General features: G+C 47.4%; 1 protein-coding gene across 1 annotated transcript; it reads right to left on the bottom strand.

The window, feature by feature from the left end:
- Window positions 1-16,463: 16,463 nt before the first annotated feature.
- On the bottom strand, window positions 16,464-18,860 carry LOC123837314 (IST1 homolog). Its single transcript, XM_045866184.3, is given in 3 exon segments — window positions 16,464-17,766; window positions 17,769-17,786; window positions 17,789-18,860. Coding segments are annotated over 3 exon segments (1,122 nt in total). The 5' UTR covers window positions 18,780-18,860; the 3' UTR covers window positions 16,464-17,653.
- Window positions 18,861-19,248: the final 388 nt, after the last annotated feature.

Raw genomic sequence — 19,248 nt, 5'->3', positions numbered from 1 at the left:
GATAATTGGCTTCACCTTTGTTTACACTGTTAATCTGTTTATAATCAGCACAAAGAAAATTCAGCCTAATGTGTTGGATTACAGCTAAATTGTGGCTCTAGTTAATGAGGTGTATGTCTTCTTTTTAAAAGTAAGCTTTTGTGTTTAGTTTTGGCTAAAAATATGTTCTCTGCAAAACTTAAGTCTTATGATAAAGTAATTACAGAAATATGTACATAAAAAATCAAAGGAGGGGTGCCTGGGTGGCTCAGTTGTTAAGTATCTGCCTTCCGCTCAGATCATGATCCCAGGGTCCTGGGATCGAGCCCCGCGTTGGGCTCCCTGCTCCACGGGAAGCCTGCTTCTCCCTCTCCCACTCCCTCTGCTTATGTTCCCTCTCTCACTGTGTCTCTCCGTCAAATAAATAAATAAAATCTTAAAAAAAAAAAGCATCAAAGGAGACAGAGAACAGTGACCTCCTCCTTTCCTTACCTGTCCTTCATTTAGCACCCCCAACATGGAGGAGGGAGGGATTGTTCCATCCCTCACCATTGTCCATGTCCCTCTTTTCTATCAGTAACCCCAGGTTTACTCTGGGGACTGCCAACCATGGGGTTCTCAGCTCCGGACTGGGTTTGGATTAGATTAAGCTCATCAGGATATGTGGTAAATTTTATTTTCCAAAGATGGCTGTTCTTCTAGATGTTCTTCTAGAACCTTGTCCCCCTTCCATCGAGAGGTTGAGTCTGTGTACCATTCTCTTAAACCTGGGTGGGTTTTGAGGTTTCATCCAGTGCAGGGTGAAGTGGCACTATGTGATTTCTGAGGCCAGGCCATAAAAATGCCAAACACACCTTATTTTCCTGGGACACTGATGTATAAGCGGTCTGACTATCCTGAGAGCTCCATGATGTGGGGAAGCCCAAACTGGTCCAGAAGAGAGGCCCCAAGACCATGCCAAGAGAGAGGTATGCCTTGCCAGCTCCCAACACCAACTTCCTCTGTCTCCCCAGTGTTCTAGCTTCTAGTATATCCGACTACAAGTCCACAGGGGGCCCCAAGCCCGAGTCACCCAGCTGAGCTTACCCAAATTCCTAACCCACAGAAACCATGAGAATAATGAGCTGATTGTTGTTTCAGTCCCCAAATTTTGGAAGGATTTGTTCCACCACAACAGATAACCAGAACAGTCTATCTCATCTCTTTGGCCATAGTGATTGTTTCAGGATGGACGTGTGACCCAGGCCAGTCTAATGAGTGCAAGTGTTAAGCTGTTTGCTAGGAATGATGGAACACAGACCTTCTTTTCTCCTCCGGGCTTGGGGACGTGAGCACACAGGCTCAGTCAGATGCTGTGGCCATCTGGTTGTAGCAAGGAGAGGCAGGCTGAGGGAGAAACTGACACACAACAGAAGCAGAGCAGAGAGATCACAGTGCGCTGGGCTCTGAATCAAGCTGCACCTAAAGCTGGAAATCATCCCTGGGAATCATCTGTTGTAAAAACGTTTCAGAATTGCAAGTCACCATACAGATTACAGAATTAGATCCCTGTGCGATACCTGAATCTTTCCTATCTTATTCCCAATCCATGACCTGTCGGACAAAACCTGCAAAGGCCAAGAGCTCACGGTCAGCTGGAGCAGCCATTCTGCCTCCAAGCAGCTTTCCCTGCCCAATCAAGTCTGTCTTCTCTGTAATGGTTTTCATGAGGCCAAATGGAACGTTGAAAAACGCTGTATATAAGAAGAGTAAGGCTCAGCAAGTTCTTTTTTCCATTTTTATTTTTCCAGTTTATTGATGTATAATTGACATACATCGTTGTATAAGCTTAAAGTAGACAGCATAATGGTTTGACTTACATGTATGGTGAAACGATTATCACGCTGAGTTCGGGAAACATCCATCATCTCATATAGATACACTAAGAAGAAAAAGAAAAAAAAAGAAAAAAATTTTCCTTGTGATGAGGACTCTTAGGATTCATTCTCATTCTCTCTCTCTCTCTCTCTTTTTTTTTTTTTAGAGAAAGAGCACACATGCAGGAACAGGGGCAGGGGGAGGGGTGGAGGGCGAGAGAGAGAGAGAATCTTAAGCAGGCTCCACGCTCAGCTCAGAGCCTGATGCGCGGCTTGATCTCAAGACTCTGAGATGATGACCTGAGCAGAAACCAAGAGTCAGACGCTTAACCAACTGAGCCACCCAGGCACACCAGGATTCACTCTCTTAAAAACCTTTCATATATTCTTATTAAACAATATTAGCTTTAGTCATCTTGTAATTTACACCCCTAATGTTTATTTGTCTTATGACTGGAAGTTTGTACATTTTGACCACCTTCCCCCAATGGCCCCTCCGTGCACCCTTAGGAAAGAATTTTGTGATATTCCAACTGCCAAGATGGAGAAATGTGGGCTGGATGCTATAATAGTCAGCTGGATTGCTGACTGGTAGAACACTTTCTACCTAAAGAGCACGGATTCACTGATCAAACTAAATCAGGGTCAGATAGGAGGAACTTCCAGTCCTTGGACTTCTCCTGCTCAGTGGTGAAACCAGGGATTTGGATAGGCCATTGAGATCATAATAAACAAGCCCACGAGGGGGCATGAAGCTGGGAGGGACAACTCCATACATTGGATGAGAAATCAAGATCCTAAAATATTGTGATATTCTAAACAATTACTGAATCCAAGGCGATACATTTTAAAAGTGATAAACACAACATCCTGCCCTTTAGTTTTCTCAAAATCAGCCATGTAAGTATGAGAGAAATGAAAGTGAGTGAGTCTGGAGGTAGCACATGGAAAGATGTAGAAATTTCACTTGTCAGAAAGACTTGATGCAAGACGAAGGGTTACATATCTATCAGGAAAGTTCGTGTGATCTTAGGTTGTATCAGCAGAAGCACTGCATCCAAAATAAGGCTGCTAATCCTCTTTCCTCTATGCTGGTCAGACTTGTCCTGGAACACAATGCTGGCTTTGTGGATGCCGCAAATATGACAGACCAGTGGATACACAGAAGCAACTGGGGTATTGGTGAGAAAACTTGAAACCTTATCATAAGAGAGATGGTTAAAGGGTATGGATGTTTGCCTGGAAAGACTCTATACAATATCTGGGCTTCTGGAAAGTCTGATAAAGTCACCATTTTATCCTAATAAGCAAAGCTCCCTGGGGAATGATTCACAGTGGCCTGCCAAGTGAGAACTTTAAAGCTCAGGCTTTTAAAATATATCTGCCGGAATCTGCAGTTGTTAATCTGCCTTCATCGGCAGGGTTGGGAAATCTCTGATGACGCTGAGGGGAACGCCAGGACCATTCCCCAGAAAAATCACAGCAGCTTAATAATTTACAAAATTTTCAGGTTTCTGGATCCGTCTGAGGAGCACACATCCTGTGCTGAGAATGCCTGATGGGAATAATAGGAGGCCAAATGGATTAATCCTGCACAGGTCATATCATCAGAAAGCATGTAGCCCCAGTTATATGAGGTCATTGTATCGAATTCCTTGGAATATCCCTTCATTTCCTTCTGCCTGTTTTCTCTGCTCCGTAGAAGCAAATGTCAGAAAGCCTTTGCTTGAAATCGCTAAGAGTGAAGGGGCTTCTCTTGGTGGTTTTGTTTCGCTTTGCCACCTTCAGAGCAAAAGGCCATTTAAAGCATTTTCTTTCCCACCAATTTCCCTTCATCTACTCCTTAATACCTTTTTTCATTTCCTTCTATTTTCTTCTCTCCCACCTCTCCTTTCTCAATAAGCAAAAGAAGCAAGGATGTGGTGGCCAAGGCGTTCCAGGGTGAGGGGCACGATCAGAGGAAGCTGGGACCAGCTGGGGGCTCTTCATGTTCCTTCACTGACCTCTGACCCCTTCTGCCCCTGTCCCTGGACCCTCTGCCCTCTGCTAGTCCCCATCTTCACCCCAGAATTCTGGAGTTTCTGAGACACTCCAATAGAAGCTTCTATGCCCTAGCCATACTACTTCATCATGTGAGAGATTTGGGGGTTTCCAGAAGGTGGTTTCTCGTATGTTGGTCTTTTCATGACAAAGCTCTGAGCTTTGATAAAATATGCTATGATTTTAATGAAGATTATCCATTACCTTGAATTGTACCTTAATTTAATTAATTGTGTGCCTTGTCTGTATGCAGATGGATTATAGATTTCTGACAGGCCGAGGCTTCATGCTACATTACCTTCGTGCCTTGCACAGGAAATCGTAATGTGGCTGCTTTCACGGTCTCTGCTCTGTATAAACTATTGGCATGTACCCCTCAATAAGAAATGAGAATACCAGGTATATATCCAAAGGAAATGAAACCAGGACGGCAGAGACACAGTTACACCCACATGTTCAGTGGGGCATTATGCACAATAACCAAGGCTTGAGAATGACCTGAGCGTCCGTCAACAGACGAATGAATAAAGAAGATGTATATTGTGTGTGTGTGTCATGGGATATTATTAAGCCACAAAAAAGAAGAAAATCCTGCCATTTGTGACAACATGGATGGACCCTGAGGGCATTATGTTAAGTAAGTCAGAGAAAGACAAATACTGTACGACATCACTTCATGTGAAGTCTGAATAAGCTGGACTCACAGAAACAGAGAGGAGAGCACAGGTTTCCAGGAGCTGGGAGGGGGGAAATGAGGTACTGGTCAGAGTACAAACTTCCATTTGTAAGACGAATATGTTCTGGGGCTCTAATGTACAGCATGGTAGTTATAGTTCATCATACTGTGAGGGGTGCCTGGGTGGTGCAGTCAGTTAAGCGTCTGACTCCTGATTTCTGCTCAGGTCACAATCTCAAGGTCAGATCGAGCCCCGCGTTGGGTTCCATGCTGGGCATGGAGCCTGCTTCAGATTCTCTCTTTGCTCCTCCCCACCCAGGTTGCATGCTTTTTGTTTCTCTTTCTAAAAAAAATACTGTTAATAATACGGTTAATAACTGAATAGAGTAGATCTTAAATGTTTTCAATACACTAAAGAAATGGTAATTATGTGATGTGATGGCCTTGTTGGCTCATGTTATAGTGGTAATCATTTTGCAACATGTAAGTGTATCAAATCAGCACGCTGTACACCTTAAATGGACTCAATGTTATGTATGAATTACATCTCAATAAAGCTGGAACAAAAAAAGATGACACCAGATGATCAGCCCCTGGATAACTGAGGGTTACCGAATGATCTTGCCAACAGGAGCGCAGGCTGTGAGGTCAGCTGCCAGGCTGGAGCTGAACTTCCGTGTCACCAGCCACCAGGCGTGTGACCCCGGGCAGGATCTGGGGCCTCTCCAGGTCTCGGTTTTCCCACACATAAGAAGGAAATGACAATATATAATGAGGTTTAGTGAGGGTTAGATGAGATAATTTACATAAAGCACTTAGTCCAGTGGCCCATACTCAAAAAAGTTTAGTTATCATTATTTTAGTGAATGTGGTCCTTACATACATTTGGGGAGTCTCAAGAATTTTTAGCAGGAAGCAAAATTTGCATGAGACCCAGCTGTGTTTGAGATGCCAGTCCTTGTTCTGTAATTTTCTGGTACAAGGCAGAGGGAATACAAATTCAGTGCAAGACGTGAAACTTCCCGCTTAGTCGAAGATTAGTTGACTGTAGAGTTGAAGGTCCATTTCTGGGCTCTCTGTTCTGTCCCATTGATCTATGTGTCTGTTTTTGTGCCAGGACCATACTGTCTTGATCACTACAGCTTTGTAATAGAGCTTGAAGTCCAGAATTGTGAGCCTCTTGCTTCTCTTTTTCAAGATTGCTTTGGTTATTCAGGGTCTTTTGTGGTTCCATACAAATTTCAGATTTGTTTGTTCCTGTTCTGTGAAAAATGCTGGTGGTACTTTGATAGGGTTGCATTGAATGTGTAGATTGCTTTGGGGAGCGTAGACATTGTAACAATATTTGTTCTTCCAATCCATTAACATGGAATGTTTTTCCATTTCTTTGTGTCCTCCTCAATTTCTTTCATAAGTGTTCTGTAGTTTTCAGAGTACAGATCTTTTACCTTTTTGGTTAGGATTATTCCTAGGTATCTTATGATTTTTGGTGCAATTGTAAACAGGATCAATTCCTTGATTTCTCTTTCTGCTGCTTAATTGGTAGTGTATAGAAATGCAACAGACTTCTGGGCGTTGATTGTATACGCTGCGACTTTGTTGAATTCTTGTTCTAGTAATTTTTTGATGGAGTCTTGGGTTTTCTTTCTTTTCTTTTTTTTTTTTTAAAGTCAAGATACAGGATGTTTCCATCACCACACACACAAAAAAGATTTTATTTATTATTAGAGAGAGAGCGTGAGCGGGGGGTGGGGCGGGCAGAGAGAGAAGCAGGCTCCCCACTGAGCAGAGAGCTGACAACGGGGCTCAATCCCAGGACCCTGGGATCATGACCTGAGCCGAAGGCAGATGCTTAAAACCGACCGAGTCACCCAGGTGCCCCTCGATTAGCTAGTATCTTGTTGAGAATTTTTGCATCCATGTTCATTAGGGATATTTAACAGGGTTGCTGGAGGGGAGGGGGGTGAGAGGATGGGATAATTGGTGATGGGCATTAAGGAGGGCACTTGATGTCATGAGCGCTGGCTGATACATGCAACTGATGAATCACTAAATTCTACCCCTGAAACTAATAATACAGTATATGTTAACTAACTTGAATTTGAATTTAAAAAAAAGTGAAACCTCATGGAGATCCTCCAAAAATCCAATTTTCATGAACATCTTACAAAAAGAGAATTGAAATGACTGACTGAGTTTACTCGGTTTATTTATTGCCAACTTCTGGATTTTCTTCATGTTCTGTTGACTAGATGACCATGTTCCAATTTGTATGGTTGTTTTAAATAGTGTTCAGCCCTGATTTCATTTATTAATATCAGGTGTCCCTAAGCTGCCTTAAGCAAATAAAGTGCTCATTCCTTCCAGTCTCCCATAATAAGCTTAATACATCCCATATTCTAGGTTCATTTTCTTGCCGACATGAACGTGCCCAGTTCTTCTGCCGGGCAAGAACCTAAAGTAAGAGAAGTCGGTGGACAGCGGTGGGCTCGCAGTGACCGTGCTCCGTGGGATCCAGAGCTTTATCTGATGGTAATGCATGGTGTGTACAGAAGTTTCTATACCTGCAGCAGAGAATCCAAGACAGTCTTTTGCATGAAGAGGAACCTGTAAAACAAACCTCAATTGTGTGAAAAAGGAGAGAGCTCTAGCAAGGGTTTGGGTGGGGAACGTGCTCCCCCCTCTGTCTGTAACCTGTAGAAACACCCCTGGCCTCTAGAACAGGCTCAGAAAGGGCCCTGTCTGGCCTGTGGCCACGCTGGCTCCATTGGAAATAAAACCCACATGGAGAAACGTACAGAGGAAACTATTCGGGAGAGAGAACTGGGTGTGTTTCAGACGTTAAGTCTGCACAGAAAAATCTCTAGAGTTTTTTTTTTTTTTAAAGAAAAACAAGCCCCTGGAAACGGACTTTTTGAGACATCATTTATGCAGGAAATCTTCCCAGAAGGGAAAAAAAGGAACAGAGCTAAGAAACCATTCAAATTTTAATACCCTCTCCCCCATACTAGGGACGGAAATGAAGACAGCAGCTGAAAAACAGGAAAGTTCCCTGAAGCTGAGATGGAGGCAATGGGTGTGCTGAGCAGAAAGCTTCACGCTAAGTGGTGTGGGCTTTTCTCTGTGTGTGTAGACACGTGCTCTGGGTATGTGCGTCTCCTCGTGCCGGTGAGCAACTCTGAGCTGGCTGTGCTTCTTGCAGTCCTGCTCACGGTCCCCCTCCTTTTCTTTCACCACGTACGCTCTCGCATCTTCTGAGTGTCAGAGTGAATGAAGAATAAACTTGCAAAGGGGCACGCCAGGCCCCCCAGACCCTGGAGCAGCGCGTGGGGGCCTCCGGCTCTCTGCCGTTCCCTCTGCGGCTCGCCAGCCTGTGTCTGCACCTGAGATGTCCCCTGGACCCCGGGTGAGTGTCTCAACTTCTCTGTGCTCATGCTTTCTTATTTACTGAACGACGGTTCCAACGGTACCCACTCGGTAGAGGGGCTGTGAGAATCAACTGGATGAACAAAAGCCATCTCTCCAACCTTATTTTCATGATCGGGTATTGTGCTTCCTGATTGGTCCCCTCAGGAAAATTTAACCCCACAGGTGTGCTGACTACGTGGATATGTGCACGTGTGTACGAGGCTCGGTTTACACTGGGGCGAGGTTTGTTTCGCCATGGCCCGCCCCCCCGAGGGAGCAGCCAGCTTCAGGACCCACGGCAGGGGACCCAGGGGGATATGTTTTTACCCCAAAGTGACTCACACCGAGAAGAACTCCGTGAGCACGGCGAGTCCCGGGGCTGGTCAGTGGGAGGGGAAGAGAGAACAAGCTCACGTGTGTGGCCGCGGGGGGATTTCAAGGGACTGCGGTGGGAGCCGCGCCTCCTGTGATCGTTGGCCTGGTGGCCGCCAATCGCTGGGGCCGTGGCTCACGCTGACTCCTGTGGCAGCCCCTGCTTCGGTCACCGGCCACCCTTGGAGGTCAGGCCGGCACCACCGTGGGGGAGGCTAGGCGCCTCCTCCAGGGCAGATCTCCAAGGCTCCTCCTCCCCGCTCCATTCCGTCGGGGTCCTGGCTTACTCTTCTTGCTCCTAAGCTCAGCAGCTGAGGTCCCTGCGGTCTTAAGGCCAAGCCTCGGGAATTAGCAGAGTGACAGGTGTGCTGGAAATGAAGCACCCCAACACACTGGGACATAGGGACAAAAGTCACCATTATCCTAACATATGCTGGAACATTTTATTAAAAGTGGTGGCCAGGGATGCCTGGGTGGCTCAGTGGGTTAAGCGTCTGCCTTCGGCTCAGGTTATGATCCCGGGGTCCTGGGATCCAGCCCCGCCCGCATCACGCTCCTCTGCCCTCCCCCCTCCCCCCGCTTGTGCTCTTTCTTTTTCTCTCTCTCTAACAAATAAAGAAAGAAAATCTTTAAAATATACATAAAAGAAGTGGCCAATCAACTTGGTCAAACTGATTGAAGAGGTGTGTGTGTGTGTATGTATAACTGTGTGGGTATGTGTGTATGTGCATGTGTGTTATGTATGTGTGTTGTGTGTGTGTGCGTGTAACGAGTGGCGTGTGTGGATGTGCATGTGGTGTGTGTGTATATGTGAATATGTGTGCACATGTGTTTGTGTGTGGGTGCATGCGTGTATTTGTGTGTGTGTAAAATCACAGAATTCGCTCCTCCTCCCCGAGGCTGTGCTTGCGTGGCTGCCTCTCAGAATGTTTGGAAGAGCCCGCGTCTGTCACCATCACCCTGGGGAGCAGTTTCCTGGGCTCTCCCCTCCCTGCTGCTCTGGAATCTCTGAAGTGAGCCCAGAAATCTGAAATTTAATGAACATTCCAAGGGAATCCTTTTGCAAAATGAAGTCTACAACCATTGGCTGATAGGCACATCGTTCCAGCCTGTTGTCACGTGGGATTGTCTCCTGTGTGTCCTCACACGGTCTTCTCTCTGTGCATGTCTGTCTCTGCGTCTCTTCTCTTCCTACAAGGACATCGGTCACATGGATGAAAACCCTCGCTAAAGACCTCATCTTAACTTAATTGCTTCTGCAAATCAGGTCACTTCACAGGTACAGGAGGGTGAGGACCTCAGTGAATCTTTTGGGGGTACAAAATTCAACTCATAATAATGTCCAAACAATCCTCACCTTGTCCCAAATAGTTGAGTGACAGCATTAAATCAAATTGTTTGATATGGGGGCACCTGGGTGGCTCAGTCGGTTAAGCGTCTGCCTTCGGCTCAGGTCGTGGTCCCGGGGTCCTGGGATCGAGCCCCTCATTGGGCTCCTTGCTCTGCGGGAGGCCTGCTTCTCCCTCTCCCTCTGCTGTTCCCCCTGCTTGTGTTCCTTCTCTCTCTCTGTCAAATAAATAAATAAAATCTTTAGAGAAAGAAAAAAAAATGTTTGATATGTCACACAGAAAATAATTTGCTTGTCATTGATTCCATAAATACTTCAGAACCCACATATATCCGTGTGCACCTTTTGGAGAGTCACATTAAGGATCTTGTATCCTTAATGCACTTCAAGTTTCAGAGGCCAGATAAGAGACAAAATTGTCAAGCAAGTGACAGGGGTTTGCCCCTCCAGGGGAGGAGACCACCCCACCAGGAGCAGCAGTCCCAGATGTCAACCCCCACCATGGTTCAGGGCCGCCAAGAAAGGCATGACTCACACAGGTCCTGAATGGACAATGCTTTACTCCAGTGAAGGAGACACAGCAAGACCGGCCTCAGCGTGGGCCTTGCCAGCAGCTGATGTGGGGCCATGGTCTGTGCGTACCTGCTCATGCTGCAGATAGACACCCAACACAACCCCTGCGGGTCTGTCTGAAATACGGAAAACCGGAGCATGCCCGAGGGCCAATGGTGCACACGTCTATGCAGGACAAAGGAATACACAATGGGTCTGAACCAGGGGAGGTTACTCCCAAACAAAGAGATCTGCCTCACCCAGGCCGTGAGGGCTCCTTTACCAACAAAAAATTCAGTATGGAAAGTGGTCGTGCATGACTCAAGAAGTGAGATGGAGCCCTAAGAGATTTCCAGAATCGCTTATGGCATCTTGAAGGCTGATAGGTAGAACCTGGGATGGGAAGAAGTTCAAAGGAAAGAGCCTGAGACCGTGGCCATTAACTGGCTAAGCCGGGTGAGCGCAAACAGCTAGAAAAGCTGTGCCCTGAGGGTTAGTGGGAGCAGGACAGGAGGGGCTTTGGGCTCCCGCTAGGAGTTCGGGGGCAAGGCGGGAACAAGGTGAGGATTGTTTGGACATTACTATGAGTTGAATTTTGTACCCCCAAAAGATTCACTGAGGTCCTCACCCTTCTGTACCTGTGAAGTGACCTGATTTGCAGAAGCAATTAAGTTAAGATGAGATCTTTAGCAAGGGCTTTCATCCATGTGACTGATGTCCCTGTAAGAAGAGAAGAGACAAGGGTCGTCTGGGTGGCTCAGTCGGTTAAGCGTCTGCCTTCGGCTCAGGTCATGATCTCAGGGTCCTGGGATTGAGTCCTGCATCGGGCTCCCTGCTCAGCGGGGAGTCTGCTTCTCCATCTTCCTCTGTGATCACTTTCACTCTCTCTCAAATAAATAGATAAAATCTAAAAAAAAAAAAAAAAGAAGAAGAAGAGAAGAGACGCAGAGACAGACATGCACAGAGGGAAGACCATGTGAGGACACACAGGGGACAATACCATGTGATGACAGGTTGGAGAGATGTGCCTACCAGCCAAGGACACCAAGGATGGCAGTAACTAGAAGCCAAGAGAGGCACAGGACAGATTCTCGCCTGAAGGCCTCAAGAGAGCATGCCCTGAGGACACCTTGATGCTGGTCTCCTGGCCTCCAGAACTGGGAGAGAATACATTTCTGCTGGGTCTGCCACCCGGTCTGCAGCGCTTGGTGACGGTGGCCCTGGGAGAGGGACACAGAAATGTCGGTGGAGTTCATCCCTTTGAAACGGGGCTATCCTCACGCTGTGTGCACGTCGCGTGACCTGGGGACGCTGTCCTGCATCTAGGTAGCCCAAAGGCTTCAGTCCACCGTGCTTCCGTTTTATGCTTTCCTGCTCACATTCTCTTTCTCAGTCTCTACAAAGATATAATTAAACCTCTCATTGAATATATCTTAAGGAAAGCACATTTGTGAAAGACCTATGTTCAACTTAAAAGAAAACAGCATAAAATACCTTTATAATTGGCGGCAAACGGCCGCTGTGTCTGCAGGCTTGGCCCGCAGCCGTTGGGGGGCAGCCAGCCTGCACCTCCCCACACGGCTCCGCAGCCCCTGGGAAGTTCCGAACGAGGGGCCCGAGCCACTAGGGACCACCGCCTCCGGTGAGGCAGCAGGATTTGTTGTCAACATGCAAGCAGTGCTAGACGGCCCCAAGAGCAGACCACGACGGCGCTTAGAGCACCAGCAAAGCAGACACAGAATTAAAAAACAAATCCGATATGTGATCTTTCCAAAGGAAAGCAGTTAGCAGGCACGACTGACGGCTTTGCAGGACGTCATTGTGCTTGGCTTGTAGTTGAGCATGATTCTTCTCTAGTGACAGGGCTGGCAGCCAGCACCGCGGGCCTTCTTCCCACGTGGCCCTGCCCCGTGGGCTCGCCTGTCTGTACCACTGTCCTGGTGGCGGGCTTCCTCCGCTGCTCGGGCAGGGGGCAGGGAAGATGCTTGTCCCTGTTTGCACAGCATGGTTCTGCCATGTGCTATCTCCCTCCCGCCTATGTATACTTTGTTTTAATTCTAAATATGCAGACGGAGGACTCTTTCCCAGCAGGGGCAGGCCCACCGCTGACCTTCAGTGAACTTCAGCCAGACGGAGGTCGGCATGTGTAAATGGAGGAAAGACAGCGCGGCAGGTAAGAGTCCGACTTCACGGATTCTGACCCTGATCCACCCGATCTTGAGAATATATTACCACCTGAGGAAACCCTTCCTGCCTATTTCCTCATCTGTCAGTGAGGCCGAGAATAGCACCTGCCCCATAGAGTTTCTGTGATTAAATGGGCTACTGGATACACAGTGCCTGTCACACGGTAAGTACTCAGTGAATATTAGCTAGAATTATTATTAAAACTCCCAGGAGACCCTGTCACCATCTGGACTGAGGAGGGAGGGCAGTTCCTAGGAAAGGGTGCTAATGACTCCAGGACGGGGCAGCTGGCCAGGGCATGCCCTGCAGAGGATCAAGCGTGGCAACAGGGTGAGCCGTGTCGTGGAGCGGTACTGCCCACGATTGGTGTGCAAGCTGTGGCCAAAGTGGGAGACGGAGTGCAGGACTCAGGGGCCGCTGCGGATGGGTGAAGTCACCTCCCGCTCCCAGACGCAGCTGCGTTGTCCTTGGAAAACGGAATCCATATGGAGACTATGAGAGGGTGACTGTAAAAACGTCTGCCGGCTCTTTGACCCTTGCCTGAGTCATCCAAAGATAAGACTGTGTGGGTTGATCGTGTGGGAAATGGGTTCAGAGACATTTACATCAAAAACACTTGCTTCTAGAGAATCAAAGAAACCCTCCTCCTTAGTGTTGGCATCTTTGGCGTGTCTTTTTTTGAGAAAGTGAGTCATGAGTGTGAGGCAGCTCTGTGACCCACTGTGGGTCATCACGACCCCTCGGCACAGACCCCCTTCCTCCACTGGAATGCTTTAAAGCCTGCAGACACTCAAAGAGAGCAAAGCTTCTCTGCCTTGGAAACGGAGTAAATCCAGACTGCTGCACTTGGCCCGGGGCCGAGGAGAGGGAAAAGGTCGGCTGCAAGTTCAGCCTTGTTCTAAGCACTGGAAATGCCTGAGCGCCTCAATTTTCAAGTCCACCCATGTACAGATAAAGAAAGTGAGGCTCAGAGAGGTTACTTAGTTTGCCAAGGTCGCACGGTCGATGGCAGAGCTGGGCGCGGCCGGCAGGTGATGCTGATGCTTTGTCCACCGACTTGGCCCACTTGTGAATGCCTGCCCTTCCCATCTCCCTCCTGAGGCTGCTTCCTCCAGTCCCACTCAGGACTTGTGCAGGCCAGCCACACTGGGACAGTTGTGGAGCTGGGGTCTGGGCACGTCGCCAGGCTGGACTTACATGCTTGGACTTCCAGCCCCACATGTCTTTAGCATGGATACCTGGGAGTCCTCTCTCAGCGCTCAGGCTTAGGATGAGGCCACCCTGTTTTGCTGCACAAGCTCTCTTGCCAATGTGCTATGATTCCAGGGGCCAAGGATGCAGAGGGTCCCAAGCAGGACTGCAAACCAGTTGCCCACAGTGACAACCTGCATATAAACCACACCTGATCGCCTCCTGTCCCTTTCCTGAATAACCTTCTACCTCCCTCGTCTGTGCTTCCTGGGACCCCCTCTCAAAGCCACCCACACAAAGATAAATAAGTGCCTTCTCCAAGAAGCCTTCCCTGACTGTGGAGGTTAATAGCACATGGCTGGGCCACAGTGCCCAGAGGTTGGTCAAACACTAGAGTAGCTATTGCTGCAAAGGTGTTTCTTAGATGTGATTAATATTTTGTAATCAGTAGACCCCTAGTAAAGCCGATTACCCTCCATAACGTGATGGGCCTCCTCTAACAAGCCGAAGGCCCCAAGAGCAAAGACTGGGGCCCCATAAGAAACAACCCTGCCTCAAGACTGTAACACAGAGACCCTGCCTGAGTTTCCAGCCTGCCAGTCCATCCTGCCAATTTCAGACCTGCCACCCACATAATCCTGCGAGCCAGTTCCTTAAGATAATCTGTACGTATGTATATATACATCCTCTTGGTTTCGTTTCAAACTCTCCCAAACATGGCTCAGCTGGTTAAGCATCCGACTCTGGATTTCGGCTCAGCTCGTGATCTCAGGGTTGTGGGATCGAGCCCCGCGTCGGGCTCCGTGCTCAGCAGAGAGCCTGCTTCTCCCTCTCCCTCTCTCTCTACCCCTCCCCCTGCCTGTGCTCTCTCTTTAAAATAAATAAATAAATCCTCACAAACAGTACAAAGCCAACTCCCCCAAACAGTGAATTTTGCTACTTTCTCTCTGCTACCGCAACACTCACACTTCTATTTGTGATTCACCTAATGTGCTCTTTTTGCTTTATGATAATATTTAATTTGGGTTTCCCTCTTTCCTGTGATTTCAGTAATCCACTGACAGGTGTGAGCTGAGCCCCTTGAGGGTAGAGGTTGTCATGCTCAGCTTTGTCTCTGTGGCCCGCCACAGGACCTAAGCCACAGAAGGCACTCTATAAACGCCTCCACGAACAGAGGAGAGACCGGGGCATTATTTGTTGTATGAAGAAAGAAGAATCCTGGCAAGGGAGCAGAATGATCTCAAAGTGACTGCTGCCTTGTGTCCAAGTTTGGATCCCTGTGGACGGGCTGGATGGCTTGTGGCAGCTTTCTTCATCATCAACACTACCTTTTCTTTCTTTCTTCTTTCTTTCTTTCTTTCTTTCTTTCTTTCTTTCTTTCTTTCTTTCTTTCTTTCTTTCTTTCTTTCTTTCTTTCTTTCTTTCTTTCTTTCTTCCTTCCTTCCTTCCTTCCTTCCTTTCTTCTTTCTTTCTTTCTTTCTTTCTTTCTTTCTTTGTTTCTTTGTTTCTTTTTCTTTCTTTCTTTCTTTCTTTCTTCTTTCTTTCTTTCCTTATTCATTCATTCACATGTGCCACTCTCAGCTTTAAGACATCGTTCGTGGTTAGCAAAGCACATGTTTCTGAAGAAACCGCACATTCGGTAATTAAGCTGTTGTGTTACCCATCGGCTTAGCCAGGAGCTCCCAACGAGGATGGTGGTCTGATCAATGGGCAAGCAGAAAGTGTTGGGGAACACAGTTGAGATTTTGTTTGGTGTCAGCTTCAACTATTTATGAATGGCCGGAGACATGAATCATGCCCCTCCTCTTTTCACTGGACACATCTTAATTAGGAAGAAAACAAGGCAGGCAGGCTCATTCTGGGACTTGGTGTGTGTGAGGCAATTTTCTAGTCTCAACTTGACTGTGTTAGAATATCTTCCCTCAGGTTCCCAAACTCACTGCTCTGAAAGCCTCCAGGGAAGTACCTCTCCACCTGGTCTTTGCCCCTCAACTCCTTAAAAGAATGCACTTTTCATTCCAGTAGAGAAAGCATTTGAGATTTTTTTTTCCCCTAGTGAATTGAATTTGTCTTGGACCCTGAAGTCAGAGCTAACATCCTTTATTCACATTATCCTCTCATAACCAGATGTGAGATTTTTTGACACAGATTTCTCTTGACAACTGGACAACTATGTTGTAGAAGAGAAAACCAAAGTACAAAATAATTGTGCCTGAAAACTGACTTATGTTCAATTCCTGGGCCATCCCGGCCATTTGCTCTTCTCCAAAGATGTTCATTAACAATAGCCATTCTTGAATATTTATTACATGCCAGGTCCTGTTCTGGTGCCTTACAGGATAACCAATTTACACGCTCAACCAATTTGTTGTCGTCAGACTGGGAATCAGAGGCACAGGGAAGTAACTTTCATGGAGCCCTCTCTCCCCCTCTCCCGAAATGCCACCGACTGCAAAGGCCACCACTCTAGTTCTCAGTTCTCCCTTTGGAATTTTTGGCTTACATCTCCAGCTGCTTGTGAGGTGCCTCCACCTGGATGTCCTAAGGCACCTTCAAATCGACCTTTCCCAGCCTGAGCACATCATCTCTCTGTGCACTCCTGTGGCTTTACTGGGGCCCCTGCCTCAGTGAGTGGTCATTCTGCCCACTGGGTGCTCACACCAGAAACCAGGGCACCACCTCTGCCTCCTCTCCCTACCTCCTTCCTAACATGCAAGCAATTCACCACTTGCTTTGCCCTCCTCCTAACTGTCCCTAGAATGCCTCCTTCTTACTATGCTAACCATCACTTGCTGAATCCAAGGCACCATCCTGGCAGTTTCCACTCTTTCCTGTGTGCTGGGGCCATTTTCTTTTTCTTTTTCTTTTCAGAATTTTTAACTTTATTATCAGCTACTGAGCTATGAGATACAAACCAATCAAAAACATTTAAGTTGCTTGAAACAGGTGTGTATATTTACACTACACAAAAGCCAGAGTCCTATCTTCTGATCCCAAAGCCATCCCTCTGGGGAAGGATGGCCTCAGCTAGGGGGTAAAGGAACACCGTTAAGTTACAATAGTAAGAGTCTCATCCACCTAGAAAAGTAGTCAACAACTGCAGCCACATTTTTTATGGGCACCCAAAACTTATGTGAAATCAGTTTTTAAAGGTTCTCTTAATCATGAAGTTTTCAAATGAAAACAGGAACCCCACTTCCCCTGTAGGCATTCCAGCTCACTACCCAAGAAACTTGAGTACTTCTGTTAAGGCAACTGGAAGCCCACCCTAGCCTTGGTGACTTCTGCCCAGTGTGTGACCTGTCCTTCGTTCACCAGTAAATGCAGTCCAACAGAACATGCCCTGGGGGAAACAGGAGTTTATGCAGTGCTGCCCTCTGGCAAGAGGGGAGCACAGCACTCAAAGCAAAAGGCCACGGAGGGCTCCCTGAGAATCCAGTAGATCCAAGAGAAGCCTTCAACTTTCCCAATACACTCTGCAACTGGATCCAGGTAGAACAGTGCCTGCAGCGAGTAGTGTATAAACCCAATGAGAGCACCCAGCTTCCAAGAACTGTTAAAGGGGCTTCCAGAGTCCGTCTCTCCCATTCATGGCACACCTTTGCTCACTACAAACCCCTCTGGACAGAGGGGTTTGTTTCTAACTCTAGAACTTCAGCACAGGGCTGAGAGACTTCATGAAGTATTCTTCTCCGTGTCCAGCCATCTTTGGCAGCTCTCCTCATAATGCTTTCACCTTCCCACTCCCCTGTAGAGGAACAGAAGGACAGGTGATGGGAGAACCTGGGCTCACACTCAAGGGAGATGGACAAGCTCGGCTGCCCGGGGTCAGCTGCTCTGGCCTCATAGTCTCTAATCATTAGTTTCTTAGGAGCAACAGAGAACTGGAAAGCAGCAGAATTTAGAGCAGAAAGAGAACCCAGAGGAAGAGTGTGCTCAGTGATGGTTAAGTGATGAAAACGAATTTCATGAAGATTCTTTGTTACAAGGAGAAAAAGCTCAGTCTCAAATCTCAGAGCCTGGAGGTTGCCTGGTTGAAGAGAACTAGGTTTTCTTTTTCAACTCTTCAAATCTCCGGGAAAGATCATCAAAGTCAATGTCCTCAGATGCTGAGGCGTTGGCACCAGCAGATGCAGTTGGTAGTGTGTCTGGTACAGCTCCGGTAGTACAAAGTTGTGTAGGTACCCACAGGTCGGGAAGGGGGCTTTGCAGAGGCTTCCGGCTTGGGCCCAGGGCCAATAATCTGTGCAGAAGAGACATTCTTATCAGCATTAAGGTCATCAACAGATTCATACGATGGGGGAGTTGCTGGTATCTGAGGTGGGTGAATATTGGGAAAAGCCTGGTAAGTCCCCACTGGCAATCCATTGAAATCCGATGGTCCCTTTGGAAGTGGATAGGAGAAAGGAGTACTTGGAGAGGGCATGGGCATGGGCATGGGCATAGGCACTGGCACTGTTCCATCAGGTCCCCCAACTAGTGTTGCGAAACCACCCCCTCCTCCTCTTCCAGGACCCCCTTTCTTCACATCATCTGTGAATCCAACATCAATGAGATCTGTCTCTACCCCAGGAGGAGCTTCTGCCATGACCACAGAGTCAGGCTCATAGGGCACATTGTAGTTCTTAGCAATTTCAATCAGGTATCTCTCCACCAGGATTTTGGGTGGGGCTTCCACACTCAGTTTGTGCATTAGCCTGTCATTCACAGTTCCAATCTGGTTGGTCCTACATAACTTGCCGTATTCCTTGCTATACTTGGCACAGAGCTGATCAGCAACTATTTTCAACTCAGCCACTTCTGACTGGAGCCGAGGAGCAGCCCATATCAGCGTAGACACGGATTCAGCCAGACCAGAATCTAGTTCCTTCATAGACTGGATGAGACCAAACCGAGCCAGCAGCAGATCACAATACAGCTCCAGAATTTCCATGGCCTCCACAAGGTAGTCTTCTCGGATAATATGCTCCACTCGGATCCGAGCTCGTTCATCCTTCCCAGCAGCCAGATAGTCAGCAATCTCTTTCCTTGCTTTCTGGGCCAGTTCCGTTTTTTTTTTCTCCAATAGTTTAAGACGGTTTATGACTAATCGCAAATTGACTCGTAAACGCTCAGCTTTAAATCCAGAGCCCAGCATGCTGTGCTGTTCCTCCTGGCTGAATCCAGGCATGAAAACGGGTGAAAGGAACTTGGCACTTAAAGCTCAGCACCCAAAATGGCGGCTCCCTCAGCCCATTTTCTTTTTCAATTTTTTTTTTTTTTTTTTTGCGAGGGGGAGAGAGAAAGTGCAAGTGTGCAAGTGTGCAAGTGAGGGAGAGGGGCAAAGAGAGGGAAAGAGAGAATCCATGCCCAGCGCAGAGCCCAACACAGGGTCAGCCTCATGACCCTAAGATCATGACCTCAGCCGAAATCAAGAGTCGGAGTCTCAACAGGGTCATTCTTTTTTAATATACAAATAATAGACATGTATTTGTCTATTGCTGCATAACAAATCATCCCCAAATCTAGCAGTTGAAAACAACAAACATCATTTCATAGCTTCTGAGGGTCAGAAGTCCTGAAGCAGTTTAGCTGGGTGGATATCAGTCCCTTGCCATGTGGGTCTCTCCATAGGGCAGTTCACAGCATGGCAACTTATT

The sequence above is a fragment of the Mirounga angustirostris genome, unplaced genomic scaffold (genome assembly GCF_029215605.1).
Source record: "Mirounga angustirostris isolate CCGP_5_RB_7025 unplaced genomic scaffold, mMirAng1.0.hap1 SCAF_8, whole genome shotgun sequence".
NCBI lineage: Eukaryota > Metazoa > Chordata > Mammalia > Carnivora > Phocidae > Mirounga > Mirounga angustirostris.
The sequence above is the reverse complement of the archived record's forward strand: the minus strand, read 5'-3'. Positions and strand labels throughout refer to the sequence as shown.